The sequence below is a fragment of the Triturus cristatus genome, chromosome 1_1 (genome assembly GCF_964204655.1).
Source record: "Triturus cristatus chromosome 1_1, aTriCri1.1, whole genome shotgun sequence".
NCBI classification, from domain to species: Eukaryota; Metazoa; Chordata; class Amphibia; order Caudata; family Salamandridae; genus Triturus; species Triturus cristatus.
In genome coordinates this window covers 555867001-555884638 of record NC_140579.1, presented here as the reverse complement: position 1 = coordinate 555884638, position 17638 = coordinate 555867001, and the positions used below count along the sequence as shown (strand labels likewise).

Below are 17638 nucleotides of genomic sequence, written 5' to 3'. Positions count from 1 at the left end.
CTGTGGTAGGCTTATTTGCAATACAAAATGCAAGGTTTTGACCCCATGGCTCCCAAGAGGTTCTGGTTGGCTTTGCTGAGAGCACTCTTTTTAAAATATGATCTTGGATGATGAAGAATATTTGTCTGCATTTTTTTGATCTCTATCTCGCCGGGGCATCCGCTAACCCTTTGGTTCTGTTAGCGCTATCTTGTATCAGACAAATCTGGTAGTAAACCTGGTTCACTGCTGCCAAGCACAAATGTCTGCCTCAGAAGTAACCAGCAACAAAAATAAGTTGCTCAATCAAATAATAAAGATTATCTAGTACATTGCCAATGGTACCATTTTTATCCTATAGAGGTAGTTATGCCGTAAGTTTAGCGCATCAATGGGTTTATAGTGCTTACAGGTTATAGCTAAATACTTAACAGGTGCTGTTTTTATGTTACATAATTTGTAGCACTTTCTTACATGAAGCACCAACATATCTCATATACAATGAGAAGTAAAATATCTTTTTTACTGCTTTTGAGAAAAATTATGCAATTTACCACCCTAATAACGGAGCCCATATACAATGTAATATATTGTTTTCTGAGCTTATTTGACTACCAAAGGTGCCTAGTTACAAACATGATTTAGGATTTTTATCTTCAAAGTATGCCTTTGTAAGTTTGATTCATGCTGACTACATTGATTAACCTTTTGTAGGAAACAAAACCTCTCAGCACACACCTAAGATAGTGGGGGTTACTTCCTAAATACAACCAGGACAATGAGTGGTTATTAGTATCTTAGTTCATAAAAAAGGGCGTTCTCATATTAGGGCCTTTACTCGCCTATTTTTTTCTGAAGGGAAAGTGCAGTTTCCCACTAAATAAGTATAGATAATGTTGCACAAAATAGTCCTATGTCCTTTGCATTCTGAAGATTCTGGGCTTCTGAGGTAATTTATTCCAGGCAAAAGTGACTTAAGACCTATCCTGTCTGTTCAGCAGCCACAAATATAAGATTATTTATATGACGCATAAAACAACATGTATGTGAACTTGTTCACTTGGTATGTCATTAGAAGTCTGGTATCTGTGTGTTTGTTGGTGTTGAGAAGCTGAGGCCATGACCTGACACCAGTAGCAAATTAGCTTTCTGTACCTGGGCATCACTTGCTTCTTTTATGCTGATATTTCAGGTTCACTAAATCATGCTGCTAGTAAGAAGCTGGATCTGGAAGCTTGGTTCCCAGGCTCTTCTGCATTCCGCGAACTTGTTTCCTGTTCGAACTGCACAGATTACCAAGCTCGACGGTTACGGATCCGGTTCGGACAGACTAAGAAAATGATGGACAAGGTTGGTATCTCTGAACAAGTGTGGGGTTTGTTTTCTGGCTGGACATGACTGCATACTCTTCAGTAGTAAAGATGCAGGTTCAGTAATTTTTCTTAAAGTGATTGTCAGAATGAAACATTACTACTTGATGAATGATATAGACTTTCTAAAAATAAATGAGAACCATTCAGTCAGAATTTGAATTTTATCTGTAGTGGAAGCAGTACTAAGCAAGAGAGAGTTCTCACCTCTTAAATGTACTGTTTTTTTAATATTGCAGAGCATTGACAGTGGCATTGTTCAGATTGGATTTATAACAAACTGTAGTACAACAATTCCATACTGGAGTTTTTTTAAAAACTTTTTTTAAAATTAAAGTTCCATAGCAGCAAGGTACAAAATACATAACTGAAAACCTAAATCAACACATCCATTATTAATTATAATAAGTCCAAATCCTGGCAAATACCCCCTGACATCACAATAGTTTGAAATACAAACTGAGTTGCAAAGGATACAAAGAAAGAAAAACATTCCTTACCCTACCATATAGTCGTTCACAACCCCCCAAATCAATAGCCCTAATTTACCTTTTTCTACATCATTTGACAGCATATATTCCATATTATATACATTGAAAAACTTGGCGCGCCACATCTCGAAAGACTGGGCCTCTTGTTGTAACCACATTGAAGCAATTGTTAACTGAGCGACCGCCATGGCCATAAAAATTAAATAGCGATATTTATACAACGGCTTCCCCTGACGGAGGTCTTCCCCGATTACAAGCAACATCATAGATTGAGAATTCTTTACATGTACCCCGGTTATTTCTGACAAGAGCCTCTTTATAGATTCTATCAGAGAGACTAATGCACTACAGACGAAAAACACATGCAAAATGTCTGCGCTGTCCTGTCCACAGCGGAAACATTTCCCATCATGCTGGCCTCCCAACTTCATAATTTTAACAGGGGTATGATACAAATTGAATAACATTTTATAATGTTGACTTTTTAAATTAGTTGCCAGAAAGATCCTCCAAGCCAACTCGATTGATTTCTCCAATGAAATTTCCGGGTCCCCCAGCCAAGTTCTCCATTTAATATTATACTTTTCTAAATCGTCGGTTCTGCCTTCTAGTAGCGTTTTATAGATTGCCATAATATTGCCCTGTCGCCTAATAATTTCTTCAATGTTATACTTAGTAATGGTAATAGGGTGTTTTCCCAAAAAGTCCCTTACGTGCAAGTATTTTAAAAAATGGGTTGAGGGTAGATGAAATTTCTCCGCCAACTCCGCAAATAAGTATAGTTGCCCGTCGGCCTGATACAGATCGCCAAGTTGAGTAATCCCCTTCTCCAAACTGATGCCAGTGTTCTTTTAAAGTAGCTGCCATCCACTCTTTTGAAAAGAAAATGCTGCACCTCTGACCCTAGAATCATCTGATAAATTGAGTGGGCTTCAGCCAAATTACTAGTCTTTTCTCCGGTCAACAAAATGCGTGCATTGACCAAAATACAAGAATAATAATAAAAAGCAAAATCGGGTATAGACCATCCTCCTCTTTCTCGAGGTAGGGTCATATATCGGACAGCTCTACGAGGTTTCCCCGGGGCCCACATAAACCTAGCACAGAGTGATTGTAATACTGTATTTGTTTAGTAGATAGCTCCAAAGGCACTGCCCTAAAAAAATACATAATCCGGGGTAACACATTCATCTTCAAAACATTAGCTCTGCCGACTTATGACAAATCAAGGTTCTCCCAGCTTTATAATGAGCATTTTACTCCCCATATAATATCAGTCCAATTGACCTCAACAATTTCTTGAACAGAGGTACGGGTCTTAATACCCAAATATGTAGCATCCCTGACGAGCCTAACGTCTCTATCCAATGCTTGGGTTGTACATAGGATTTGCATTTTGGCAGTATTAAGTTTGTACCCGGACGCTGCCCCAAAAATCTGTGCTATAGATTCTATTTCGGGTATTGCTAGACGCGGATTGGAAGTAACAATCGCAATATCGTCGGCGTAAGCCATTACACAAAACCGTTCTTGTTGTACAATAAAAGGCAAGATCTTTTTACTCTGTTCTAACATAATAATAGAAGGGTTAATATACAAAGCAAATAAAAGTGGTGAGCATGGACACCTTAAGCATATCATTTTTAATCTCCTGAAAGAAAATCTTAAAAACTTCCGAGGGGAGTCTATCCGGTCCCGCCGCTTTCCCTATTGCAAGAGAATTTATGGCCTGTTCTAATTCATCCAAGGACTCGTCCAGCATTTCAACGTCCGCCTGAGCCAATTGGCCCCACAGTGAGGCTGAAAGATCCATATCCATCAAAGAACCCCCAGTATCATCCCCTGTATAAAAAACATAAAAAACTTTGAGAATTTCCTGAGGGTCAGACACAATAGCCCCAGCTGAATTTTTAATCCCCGTTATTTTTTGTTCGGCTTCTTTTATTCACAATTTCTGAGCTAAACACCGTCCCGTGGCCTCCCCATATTCATGGCACTCTTTTCGAAACGTTTGGTATTTTAAGGCAATCTCTTTACTCCATTCTAAATTTATTTTAGACTTACATCCATCTAAATTGTTCTGAATAGCTGCAGTATTATATCCTGCTGATAGCCCATTAGCTAATTCCTCCTCAGCTATCTTCAGCTCATTATATAAAACTTGCAGAGTTTGCTTTGTTAATTTAACTTTTAAAAAGGCAAAATTCTGTTTCCCCTCTAAATCCCGCTTTAAATGTATCCCATACAAGACGCCAAGTGTCGATTAATCTGAAAAAATTATTTTATCCAGGTCTTCATATGGTCAATAAACTTTGCATCCATCAGATGCTTCCTGTCAAATGTAAAGGTTCTCAGGACTGCATACTGCCCAAGCGCCGGTATGTCCACTACCACAGGTGCGTGGTCCGAAGTCACCCTTGGATACAAACACATTTTAAGCCCAGTAAACAATAATGAAGATTGAAAACAATAATCAAGGCATACAAGTCTCTTGTGGGGATGTGAGTAAAACGTATAACCGGGGACTTGTCTATATAAATTACTCCAAACATCAAATAACTCATGATCAGTTAATAGTTGAAAGAGAGCCTTGCTTACCCTAGGTTTCCTACCTTTGTAGTTCCTCCCACCATTTTGAAAATCTTCATACGTCAAATTTATATTTAAATCCCCACACAAAATTAGCGGAGTGGGCCATATGGCAAGCTCCCCATCAGATATTCCAATATTGGGGCCATAAATTGTACAGAGGGTAAATATTACTCCCCCTGTGCTACATTCCACAATAGCCCACCGCCCAAACATATCCGCCAATACCCGCCCAGTAGTTTGAATAAAAGGTCTTGCTAAAATTGCCACTCCTCTTGTCATATTTGATTGCCTTGAAGTTACTAATACTGTATATCCTAATTCTGCCAAAATCTTGCGTTTCGACCACGGGATATGCGTCTCCTGCAGACACACTACATCGGGCTGAATCACCCGTAGCTCTCGAGCCACCCTCTGCCTTTTATTATAATTATTTAGCCCACAGACATTCAGTGTGCATATTCGCAAATTCACCATAGATTCGAAATTACTATTCCTACAGGAGTATAAACAAATATTCTTGAAACTCTGTACCTTCCTTTGCTGCTATGGATCTTCCATTTTCCTTTTCTTGCACCACCCCAACCCCTCCCCTACCTCCCCCCCCCCCCCCCCCCCCATGGTTTAGGACTGCCAGTCCTAGCGATGACGTGCTCCCTACATCCAAAAGTGCCTCCCACACCCGTGAGATGTCCCAGCAAAAATAAGCTATTAAGGAAGTTTTACTCATATAACCCCCGAAACCAAGAAAAGGAGAAGAGCCTAAATCGGTAAATAACGCAGAATATTCCATTCTTATTCTCTTCCCCCATAATATAACATATGCTGTAGCTAGGATATTTAAACATATGGACACAAAAGAAGCTCCGAATAATCTCTTAATGCCTGGTCCCTCCGTATCCACCTTTGAGGGTTTGCAAAAAATTTTAGCAAGAATTTCAGAGGTAAAGAACCTAGTATTCCCTTTATGCACAATTTTCACTGTGGCCGGTTGCAGTAGAAAAGCTTGGGCCCCCTTAGCTTGAAATGGTAGAATGAGTTGTCGTAATTTCCAGCGTTTTTCTACTGTCTGATGACAAAGATCCGGCCGTACAAAAAATTCGACCCCCTTGCCAGCTCTTTTTCTATCGGGCGCGCCAGATCAGAAACCGATTCCCGTGCCAAAAAATTGTTAAACGAGATCAGAATAGCCCTTGGTTTAGAAACTCATGCGGTCTGGCCTGGCCGAGCCCGTATAGCAAAAGGAAAACTATGAGCCCTCAATACCTCTGTCTGCCAGGCCCATTGAGTTAATTCAGGGAATGCCTGAGTAAACAATTCAATAATAAATTTTCGTGGATCCTGTCCTTCTAGCCCCTCAGGAATTTGAAGGACTCGCAGATTATTCCTCCGAACTCTATTCTCCAAATCAGTAAGTTTCCATAACATATCATCCTTCCCTGAACGTAAGGTCTCATTCATCACTTTTTGCACGGCAAGCTCATCCTCAAGACACGCAATTCGCTCCTCCGCCTCGGTGATTCTTGCAGTGAACTCTGAGCATGTCTTGACAATGCGGCGTATTACTGAATTCTGTAGTTAACAGCATACATTCTGTGTCCTCTGGCTTTCTAATCGTGTTTCCTCCCTGTGGGTCATTATTGTCTGATATATAAGATTCAGGGATACTTCTTCTGATGGCTCTACCGCTCTTCGTGCTACAGCATCAAACTCATCCGTCCCATCTAGGACTCTACCCCCTGATTTTTGCACTGGTAAAGGAGAATTACCAAGGTAACTAGAGTTCCCTGCTACAACTCTTTTCTTATGAAGTGTCTGTGGGCTCCCCTTCGATGAATCCCCTCCAGTTTCTTCAGGGGGTGTACTGCTATGCTCGCTCTACTCCATGAGGGTCTTTCCATTTTTCATCACCTCCTCACTAGACATATCCGAGTGAACCGACAATGAAAAAAACGTCTCTACGAGATCCACCAACTCTGCCTCCTTCGTTAGCGAGTCAAGACTGAGTGACTCTACACCATTACGTGCTCCAGCCAAGCCAGGGAAGCCAGTCTCACTTCTTTCCTCAATGCCATTGCCCATTTTCTGATGTACAGCTATGTCAGTATCATGGTTTACTGAGTCTGGAGAATCCCGCTCATTATTATTCACTCCTGCGGAGTTGTTTCCACCCTCCAAGCCAGCACCATTAACCAGGTCAATATTATTATCTAATGTAAGGTTATCCTCAGTCACAGCGGTATACTGGATAATCTCGTGTGCACCTGGGCTCTCCTCGACTGTTTCCTGATAATTCGGGAATTGAGCACCCAGTAACCCTAATCGTTCATCTATTTGGAGATTCTGAACACTCTGGGTGCCCTTTTTCCCACCTTTGCCTTGTGTAAATAATTGTGGGATGGTGCGCTTAACAGGACTGATCGTAGCATTGGCATTGGTGCCGGTGCTGCTTTCACCCTTAGCAGTACTGGAGTTTGGTGGGGTCTCTGATTCATGAATTGTAGTTATTCACTTATTGTATAGTTTTCAAAGGTTTTAACATAACATATTAAAATAGCAAAGTTAACAAGGATAGTGCTACAGGGTATTCATTTATTTTCTTGAACAAAATCATACAGACTCCCTTTATGGAGATAATAAGAAAAATTTAAGAAATGATTACTGTGTCTCCGCTCTCAGATATTAGAATAGCACAGCTGAGCCTCATCTATGAATGCCATTCAGAAATAATGTCCTTCATGGCATCCTTTTTTATTAAAAAAAATCGTACTGAGTAAGTTTCAATTATTTCAAACATTTTTAAACAACAAGAGTTAAATCTGAATGAAAGAGAACAGTAGTTTTTTTCTTATTTCATAACCTATTTCCACCCAGTTAGAAAATATCATATTGCCTTTGAATTGGAAAGATATTGGTGGAATATTTTTATGCATGAAAAATTTAAGGCTTTGAGCCCAGTATTTGAGGTATTTTAAAGCTCACACCTTAGATTCCTGTTCATGCACCTAATTTACAATAACAAACATGTAGGACTTAACACATGGTTTGATCATTTTGTTTTTTGGGAGTTTTCGTTGGTGGCTGTCTGAGAGCTCTCCATAATGACTGTTACTATACATAAGCAGTGCCTTTCCTTTAAATAGCATTTTCTTAAGAACAGGATTGGGTTACAAGGTAAAATAAAACCGGTTTTTCAATTAAGGCAGTCTATGTAAAGGTCCCATATTGTCCCTTTTATTAATGGTACACCATAAAAAGGGAACAGCCTGTTAGGGTCATATAGCCTGCCCCTGTGCTATGCTGGAATGCCCATCGATGTGTCTCCACTTTTCCTGAGGACTAATTGCAGAAACTGAAGGCAAAATGGGTTCTCAAAGAAATAGTCCACTCATTTAGAACAAATTCTTAGTACTACTTCACTGTATTTTTTTGTGTTTGTTTACGGAAATCCATAACGTCATGTGTTGGTATAAAAATCTACAGTTAGCAGATTTTTTTGGGCATATTGACAGCTACATATTTCTTTGAGCATCTTTTTTTTTTTTAAAAGATTTAGATTATTCAGATTAGAAACAAGCATTAGCCAAGACAATAGGTTCCACTTTTGGGACCTATTGGCTTTGACAGTGTTTTAAAACATGCTGCACAGCAACACCCAATGCTGTGCAGCGTGGGCCAAATGTTTCTTTTTTAAATGACGGGGACATTTTTTTCCCCTTTCTTTTTAGTTATGGATCGAGTTTGACCCAAAAAGATTTTTAAAAAACATGCATTGATGTTTTTTATTTTATTTTTTTTTTTTTTTATTTAATAATGTGAGGAAATGCAATACTGGGAATGGGGCCTGAAGCAATAAAAGGGCACAGGTGGGGCGTAAGCAACAAATGGGGTGCAGGTAGGGGAAGCAACATGGGGGATTATGTTGGGGGAAGCAAAGTGACCTACACAGTGCAAACTGAAGCGCTGGGGGGGGGCGAAAGGGCAAACGAGAGCAACATTGAGCTGGCGTAGAGAAGGCACACGGGCAAGAAATCAATGCTGGAGGAAGGGGGGGGGGAAGCACACAGACACATTTGTAGAGTGGAGAAAAAAAATTAATAACTCCATTTTTTGGGATTCCATTTTTTCCTGGTGTCACACTTTTGAGATGAATTCCTAACTTCATTATAGAAAGCACAGATTTCATATCAATTGAATATCTGCCATTTGTGGGCATTTGAATGCTGAAATCACCTTATGATTACAATGGACTGGGGCGCGCAAAGTGAGCCACCACAAATCTGTCCAGGAATGCTTGTCATACATATTGCTGGGCACCAGTGATGGTAAGGCAGGGGTCTAATGGCGATGTGTCCCACGTGTACTTAGTTCCATGTTGGCTGTTAGAAATAAATCTAGGTATACCGATTAATTTGCAGGAGTAGGATGGGTGGTGAACCAGGGAAACGTCAGTATGCTATGCTTCCTTGTGTGTGTTATGAGGAAATTTTATGTTTGCGGGATCTTTTAACTGTATAAAGATATAAATAATGCTTTTATGGAGTAGTTTTCTAATATGCTTCTACATTGCTGCAAGTGTTGTTGAGATCCATTTTTATAGATGCCGAAAAGTTTTCCTCCTGTATCCAGTGTACAGTTGTTTTGTTGCTGTAGAGCTGCCAGCTTCCTACATACATGCCTGTCATCTCGTGGGATGAACACAAAATTCGCATTGCTATATCTATCCATAGAGGCTAATCCAAGAAACTGGCAACATGCCAAAAAATACCAACAAGACAGAAGCTTTTGGGGAATATATATCTTTATCTATATATATATTTACAAAAAAAACATAGGTTTCAAGGACGTTCTAGTTAGTTGAACATTTGACTCGTATAAAACCAGAGAAATTCGCCTGTTATAGTTAGTTGAGCTAACTATAACTCGTGTGCCCGCAATGCACTGCTGATGTCACATATTACATCACTCATGACATGGTCAGTGACATCACTCATGACATCTCAAATGACATCACTCATGACATCATCCAGTGAATGTGTGTTTCTATGAAATGTAAATATGTTTTATATATATATGCCAAGGTGTATTGAAGAATGAATGCATTTACAAGTGCCTAAAGGAATTATTTTGTGTGTGTGACTGACTGTATAAGTGAGTGACTGAACGTGTCCTACTGAATTCATGGGTTAGTGACTAAACTGTGTAACAGTCTGTATTAGTCTCTCCATTGGTGTGTAAGCAACTGCATGGGTTGCTGAATTATTGATGTGTTGTTTATCTGTATGGGTCCCTGAGTGTCTGTGTTGTATGAGTCTGTGCATAGATGACTGAGTGGGTGATTCAGTGGTTGTATGGATTAAAAAGTGCATCTGGAAAGGGCTGTATGGGTGAGTTACTGTGTCTATAGGTGTGTTTGTGAGTGAACACATGTCTCAGTGGTATATATGTGACTAGATATGTTTTAAGCCACTATATGTGAGTGTTGGAGTATATAAATGAGTATACGTGAGACTAAGTTATTTCAAGAGTGGGTGTATAAATAAGTGTCTGCATTTATCAGTGATTGTATAAGACATTAAATATGTGTTAGTATCTGTTTAAATAAGTGATGTGGTATGTCTAAAAATAACGAAGTTGGTGTGTAACTGTATACATGATTAAATGAGTATGTGATTCATTCTTTGCATTACTGACTAGGCGTGTGAGTAACTGGATGAGTGGCAGCGTGTGACTGCATGTATAGATGTATGAGTGCATATTATAGTCCTCTATTGATGAGTAACTACATGTATAAGTGATTAGATGTGTGTGTAGACCTAGGAAATAGTGAGTGCTATGTAGTATATGGCATTCTTCTGTGTATGGTTTCAAAAAAAGTAGTCACCATTTTAGAATGGGTGTATCAAAGTTTATATTAGAGCATCAGTATGTGCATCAGAGTGTCACGTGGATGATGTCATGAGTGATGTCATGAGTGATGTCACTGACCATGTCATGAGTGATGTCATATGTGACATCATCAGCAGTGCATTGCGGGCTCGCTAGTTATAGTTAGCTCAACTTACTATAACAGGCGAATTTCTCTGGTTTTATATGAGTCAAATGTTCAACTAACTATAATGTCCCTGAAACCTATGTTATTTTTTTTTAGTGAATTTCTAAGGTTTTTTAAATGCTAGTTCCCAACTATAACGTCTGTAAAACCTATGGTTTTTTCAGTGAATTTCAAAGGTTTTTTAAATGTTCATTTCATATTTTAATGTTTATAAAACCTATATTTTTTTCTATTATATTTTTAAATATTTTGGAAATCTATTATACTTTTTGTTTTTAACTTTAAAAATCATGTAATGTTTTATATCTTCCTCAAAAAATATGTATTTTTTGGGGGGGGGGGGGGGGGGGGGGGGAAACTGCACTCCCATACCGGTAGCGTACCAAGCTCCATCACCACACGAATCCTATCCGCCATATTGCTAAACTCGTAAAGGATGCGCATTTCGTATCCGACGAGTTTGTGGCACCGCGTCCCGTGTAACATCATATACGCATGAAGTCACCCCAGGTACTACTTTGGTATCCGATGGGTACGCAGTACCAAGCCACGCGTTACGTCATGTACGTATGGGGTCACACCTACTGGGTCACAGACGTATAGTACCGTGCCGGGTACGCCATTCCCTTTTGTTTTTTTTTTTGTCTCAAAAGTATATCTAAAGATCTTTAAACAGTATATGAGAGCACTCGAAAATCTAAATTATTTTGTCAAAATCGCGTCGGGTGCGGCCTCCTTGCGCGCTCGGTGCGCAATTGCCATGTGACCTTAAAAAAAAGCATTTGATTGGTTCATTACATTTCCCATTGTAACAGTTGTACGACCCCACCCATTTTACTCATTCTCTCTACAGCGTTTGATGAGACGCCTCTTCTGCTTAGAAAGCTTTTTTGAAAAATGTTTTCCTGTATACACATCTTATACTACACACAACGATCATCTTGATCAATATTCATGCTCTGTACATTAGCCTTCCACATGTGATTGCCATGCATCTCAAACGTTCCATCAAAAAACAAATATGTGTTACACGACGCCATTGGTGTGTGTGTCTGCACATTATTGTGCTGCCTTTCGGCCTGGGTATTGCTGGCTCTAAGGGGCATCATCAGCCACGGGCAGACTGCACATCCTAGATCACATGCCATCTCATTAACGATAGTTTCCGCACTCCAGACACATGCTACACTAATCTAAATTGCACACTCTGCGAGGTCAAAACTACAAAAGAAACACACATAAGTACACTTCCTGGCCAGGCAGGAACTGAACAACGCCCAAGTCCCCGGAATAATTATTCACACCCCTACGCTGGCCTGGCGTACGCAAGCCCAGCCCACTTTGCGTACGTATAAATAGGATAACCACGACGCCACACGTCCCTCTTCTTCCACACTACCTCAAATGATTTGCCGCATCCACCTCGCATATCACAATGCGCAATAAAAAAAAGAAATGGATCCATGAGGTGTACTCCATCCTGGGAATCAACACTGGCTCTAAATTGTGAGCCCTACTGCCTGTCGTCTGCGAAGGGATCCATGAGGTGTACACTCTCCTGCAATCAACACTCCATCTGAATTGTGAGCACTGCTGCACGTAGTGTTTGCTCACACAACAATGACAGCAGGTAAGCAGAGCGGACTGGGTGCACAGGGCCTCCAATTGAGCGCGCTGCGGTGAGAGGGGTGGGGTGCTTCAGCCTAGCTGCGCAGGTCCGAACAAACAATATTGCCATGTGTTATGATGTGATCTTTGACCTTGTTCAGTCACATCTCTGTCTCATTTTAAAGACCTGCTATACCATAAGGTAGGCTTGAACCTACGGGCAGCGCTGCCCTACAGACACCTGTTTAGGGCGGGAGGGGTGGGGTGCGGTGCATCACCCTGAGTGCGCACGTGCGAAAAAGTGATCTTGCCGTGCTTAATGATGTGATCTTTGACCTCATTCAGTCACATCGGTCTAATTTTAAGGACCTGCTCGACTGTACTGTAGGCCTGAGCCAGCGGGCAGCGCTGCCCTACAGACACGTGGCGTTGGCTTTTAGGACACTAGTGAGCTCCTTACTAAGTGTACATGCACACAGGCTCCAGCCACTACATTACACGCGCACATTATGCTTCTAGCATGCGCTCTGTTCCTTTGTATGTGAAAGTTGGCATAACATATTATTATTTAACTCTGTGTATTCTCGTGCACTCCAACTCCTCTTTGAACCACGATTACCACGAACAGTTGGTAGATTGTACTTCAAAAACGAAGGATGCACTCAACTCCTATTTTCTATCAAGCTTGAAATAAACCTTCATTTACCTCCAGACGTTTCCACCATTAAATTATTTCTCCTTTTCAGACATTCCATTGATTGCCACAAGAAGGGCGGAGCAGTAGCTGACCCCGCAATGGTGCCCTGGCATTCTGACACCTTCCATCGTGGTATCAAGACACCGTCCCTGACCGGAGACCTGGTCTATCGTACAAACATACCCCGGACTAGGAGCTTACACCAACCCGTCGTGTGACACACCAGTGGTGGCAGGTGAGCAGTGAAGCCTCGGTGTGCAAGACCTACAATTGAGCACAGTGCGGGGGAAGGGGTTGGTATGCATTAACCTGGGTGCACAGGAGCATGCAAGCGATTTTCCCGTAGCTAATAATGTAGGACTATGTTATCAAACAACGGCGATAACATTACCACTTTAGCGACAGGAAACTGCCGCTAAAGCGACGATAAGGGGTTGCCCTTCACACCAGAACCTGGGCTTCTTAGGGAATTCACAAGGGGATTTTATCAACCCCTTAACGCCGCTTTAGCTGCAGTTTCCTGCCGCTAAAGCAGCGATCATGTTATCGCCCTTCCTTCATAATATGGCCCATAATCTCTGACCTCATGTATTTAATTTTAAGGACTTGCTGAACCACACTCTTTCTCGCAGACCCCAGCGTCCTAGACAAACGGGTGACGGAGGGTAAACACTAAGGGCTGGGTGCAATAGGCCAACGCTCTGTCTCCTCCTCCCTCTCTTCTTTTGACTCTCCCTCCCCTTCCACCCACTCCCCCTCCCTTCCATTCTCACTATGGTCCTTTCATTCGGACTACCTTTCTTTACTTCTTCCACATAGCATACATACTTATGTTTCATTTTTGTCTTGCAGGTTTCCTACGCTGCTTCCACAGGAGTCCAACCCATTTTGTTTTTATTATACTGTTCTATTAAAGTTACATTTCTATTTATTTCTGTTGTAATAAAGGTTACTTATTTTTTCAAATAAATAACTGAGTGTATAGGTCTTCTTTTTCTGACGACACTTGTCTATTGTTTGTTGTGAAAATCATCTGTTTATAGGAGATTTTAAGGACAACATTTAATATTAGAATGCACCTACCAAACATAATCTAACTGACTATTAGACAAATGAAGCCTGGGTAATTGTACAACTGCAAGAGTTCTACGAGTGTATCACTTTATGACACCATAAGTACTGCCCGTGTGATTACAGAACAAATAAGGCACTGCCTTGGACCACCGAGGCTTCAGGGACTGCCGAGGCCCACGCTGCATATTTAAATAAAGACCCGGAGTGTGGCGATCCCCGGACTTAAGTTGGCTTCGAACCCCCAGAACAATTAGTAAACAATACCCGGGAAGGTGGCGCTCCCCTAGGCTGCAAAACATCTCTGTGCCCTTTCGCGCCTAATTTACATGTGACATTAAGATCCCCAGTCCTACAGAGACCCCGCAATATAATAATTGGATTGGCCACGGAACATTACCCGCCTGAGGTCGCCCTCCCTACTACCATGATGCATTTGTTAGTATAAACGCATACTAACACTACTTACACACGTGTAAGCGACCAGAATGTAGTGAAGAAGAAGAGGAAGCGCAAAATCTAAATCCTACCAGAAGTCGGATGACCTAGTTCAAAGAGCCGGCGACCCTGGCATGAGTAGAAACAGCTACGCGAACAAAACGGGTCTTCAGCACAACGCAAGCAATTTTGAAATATTGCTGAGTGGTGCCTTCTTTTTACCTTCTCCCACTCGTCGCCAAATTTATGTAGTGAAGAGGCAGACAGCAGTGAATCCAATAAGTAGATTTATTACAAGAAAACAAGACACCTGAAACAACTACCAACAGGAGCAGACAGCAAAGCAACCGTCTAATCCAGCACCGTGTACAAACTCCGCAAGGTTCCCCTCATGACAGCCCTGCATTCTAACATTACATACTGAGGGCCAAATTATCAAGGAACGGCGTTAAAATTATCGCCGCTTTAGCGGCAGGAAACTGCCGCTAAAACGGCGATAATGGGCTTGATAATGTGCCATAGAGAATTCCAATAGAAGCCCATGTTCTCGTGTTAGCATGGACAGTAGTTCGCTTACCACTCCCTGTATGATATAAACACCTACTAACACTACTTGCACACGTATGCTACAAACACCAGACCACATCACTTTACAGCAATGACCTCACGGTTTAGACTCTCCGTTTCATACCCGAGTGTAGCACCATATCATATCACCACCATGCCACTCTGAGCAACACCGCACTTTCAGACCGTTAACAGTGATAACTACCTACTGGTGACCGCCAGTAGGTAATCAAGAACAAATTACAATAGTTCCTGGATTCTTTTAGCTTTCAAAAATTCTCTCTATTACTGTCTTTCTACTTTTCCATATAAATAGTTTTTTTTAATATTCAAGTACACATCGAAGTTAGAAATGCAACGTATTCTATCAAGACACTTTCTAGAACATTCTACAACACATGGAGGTTAAAAGTTCATAATTTTTTTTAAACCTAACGGTATTTTTTTGCAACATTTTCTCGAACATTTAACGGCACGTGCAGGTTAAAAGTTCACAATTGTTTGAAGTTCGAACAGTGCCTTTCAAATGCAAATATCAGTTTCCCCTAGAGATCCCACTCTTATTAGAACCCTAAGGCACAATTATAAAAGTGTAATAAAATTAAGGCGAGACGTGGTCTTAAACGAGTATTGGAATAACCTGGCTTGTGCTGCCAAACTTACTAATATAACAATTTTTGGCCTGCCACTAAGTCCCTGAGAGCTTTTTGGAATGCATCTACCCCCCCCTAAGTTGCAATATAACTAGTGAAGTGTGGGTTGCTCATTTCTCGAAAATATATGCCTCCCCGCCCCAATGCGAAGACACTCTGGAAAATGTTATGCCTACCCAAATTCAAATTTCTTTGATTGAGGTCGAGGAGGCAATATTCCAGAGTGCGGGAAATAAAGCCCCAGGCCCGGATGGGCTGCCTATTGACCTTATAAAATCAAGGCCAGAGTTCTGGGCTCCTGCTACTTAACGTTTTTAACAACTTAATCACAACAAAAATCCCAAATACATGGTCCACATCTATAATTATCCCCGTTTTTAAAAAAGGAGATAGATCGAACCCAAGCTGTTACAGACCCATTTTCCTAATCGATAACACCCTTAAAATATTGGGAAGAGTTCTATTTAACAAGATCAAAACTTGGGCAGAGGATGAAAATATAATAAATAAATGTCAGTTGGATTTTCGTAGTCATCTTGGTACTGTGGAACAGTGTTTGAATCTTAATTTAATCATAGGGAAATACACTATCGCCCGACACAGTCCTCTTTACCTGGCATTTATGGACCTTTCGTCCGCTTTTGATTTTGTTAATAGATCTAGGCTCTGGCAATGCCTTCTAGATTATGGGTTAGATAAAGATTTGGTGTATTTTTCAGCATATCTGCATAGGGACTTAAGGGCCCGGGTAAGGATAAGTATGGATGTGGCAGTGTCAGGAGACATAGTGGTTGGGAGAGGCGTTAGACAAGGGTGAGTTCTCGCCCCACTCTTATTTATTTTATATATTAATGAACTTTATAATGTCCTGTCTAACCAAACCACCGATGTCCCTATAATTAATGGTAACAAACTGCCCGCCTTACTATATGCAGATGATGCTGTTTTAATGGGCCGAACACCTAATGCCTTGAGAATTTTAGTTGGGGGATTTGCAGTTTTTATGAATAATCTGGATCTTTGCACAAATTTAAAAAAATCTTTTTTAATGTGTTGTGGTCCTAAGAAACGTTCCATTAATACTATTACCTTGGGCCCTGATTCTTTGATATGCACTCGCACGTTCCCTTATTTGGACTTACAATTTTCTGATAATGGGCCCTGGACACCACATTTGGCTTATGGACGGACTAAATTTTCAAGAGCCATAAACTCAGTAATAAATCTCCCCCAACCGAAAAGATTTGAGGTGGTACTGTCCCTACTTAAAATCTATAGGACACAATGTGTACCAATTAGGACCTATGGGGCTGAAATTTGGGGCCATATAAATTTGAAAAGTGTCCAGGCCGAAGAATACAGATTTTGCAGGAGACTTTAGGGCCTACCAATTTCATCGTCCACCTTTGTATGCCATAACGAGTTAAGAATGCCATACTTGGAAGATTACATTAGGTCCCGCCCTGTTTTATTTTGGCTAAAGGTTTGGAAAAATCCAGCAGCCTTATTAACAAGGGCGATTCTGGCAGATTGTCTAAAATGTGATAAGGGGGTGGTATCCCTTGGCTGGCCCAAGTACGGGCAAATTTGACTGCGGTCAATCTAGAGCATATTTTTAATAATCCTGAGCAACTAGATGGAATTGATGGAAAGACTATCCGCAAAGTTTTATATCAATATTACGGGGATGCGAGATATGCCCAGGAATCCGCCAAAGTATCTGTGAAACAATATATTTTAATGACCGGCGAGGGCGGATCTCCTTTATGCTCTCCTATTAGTTATCTCTTAAGAGATATTACTCGCTGGGAGCGAAGCCTTCTTTTTCGTCTTAGATCGGGCTCAATAAAGTATCTGTTGTGCTTCCCTATAGGTTATCAACCTAATATTGAGAATTTGGTTTGCCCATGTGGTAACTTAGGGAAACAGTCTATGGTTCGAGGCATGTGGGCTGCTGAATTCATATCTGTGCATAGATCGCCGCCTAGTGTTGGGTCCGGATGTTTGCACGTTGTTGTCCTGGAAGAGTCTTCGAAGTATCACGAGATAGGTGACTCCTCTCCTGGACCACAGTGTGCATGGGCATCCTCTCCATCCTTAGATTGTTTTTTTCCGCCATT

The 17638-nt window shown here is 41.0% G+C and overlaps 1 protein-coding gene across 1 annotated transcript in view; it reads left to right on the top strand.

The window, feature by feature from the left end:
• SARS1 (seryl-tRNA synthetase 1) overlaps nucleotides 1-17638 on the top strand; it is a 214531-nt gene that overhangs the window by 168319 nt on the left and 28574 nt on the right. Inside the window, exon 9 of the mRNA XM_085643409.1 lies at nucleotides 1172-1329. Coding sequence (XP_085499535.1) covers nucleotides 1172-1329 — 158 coding nt within the window. The remainder of the gene's footprint in view (nucleotides 1-1171; nucleotides 1330-17638) is intronic.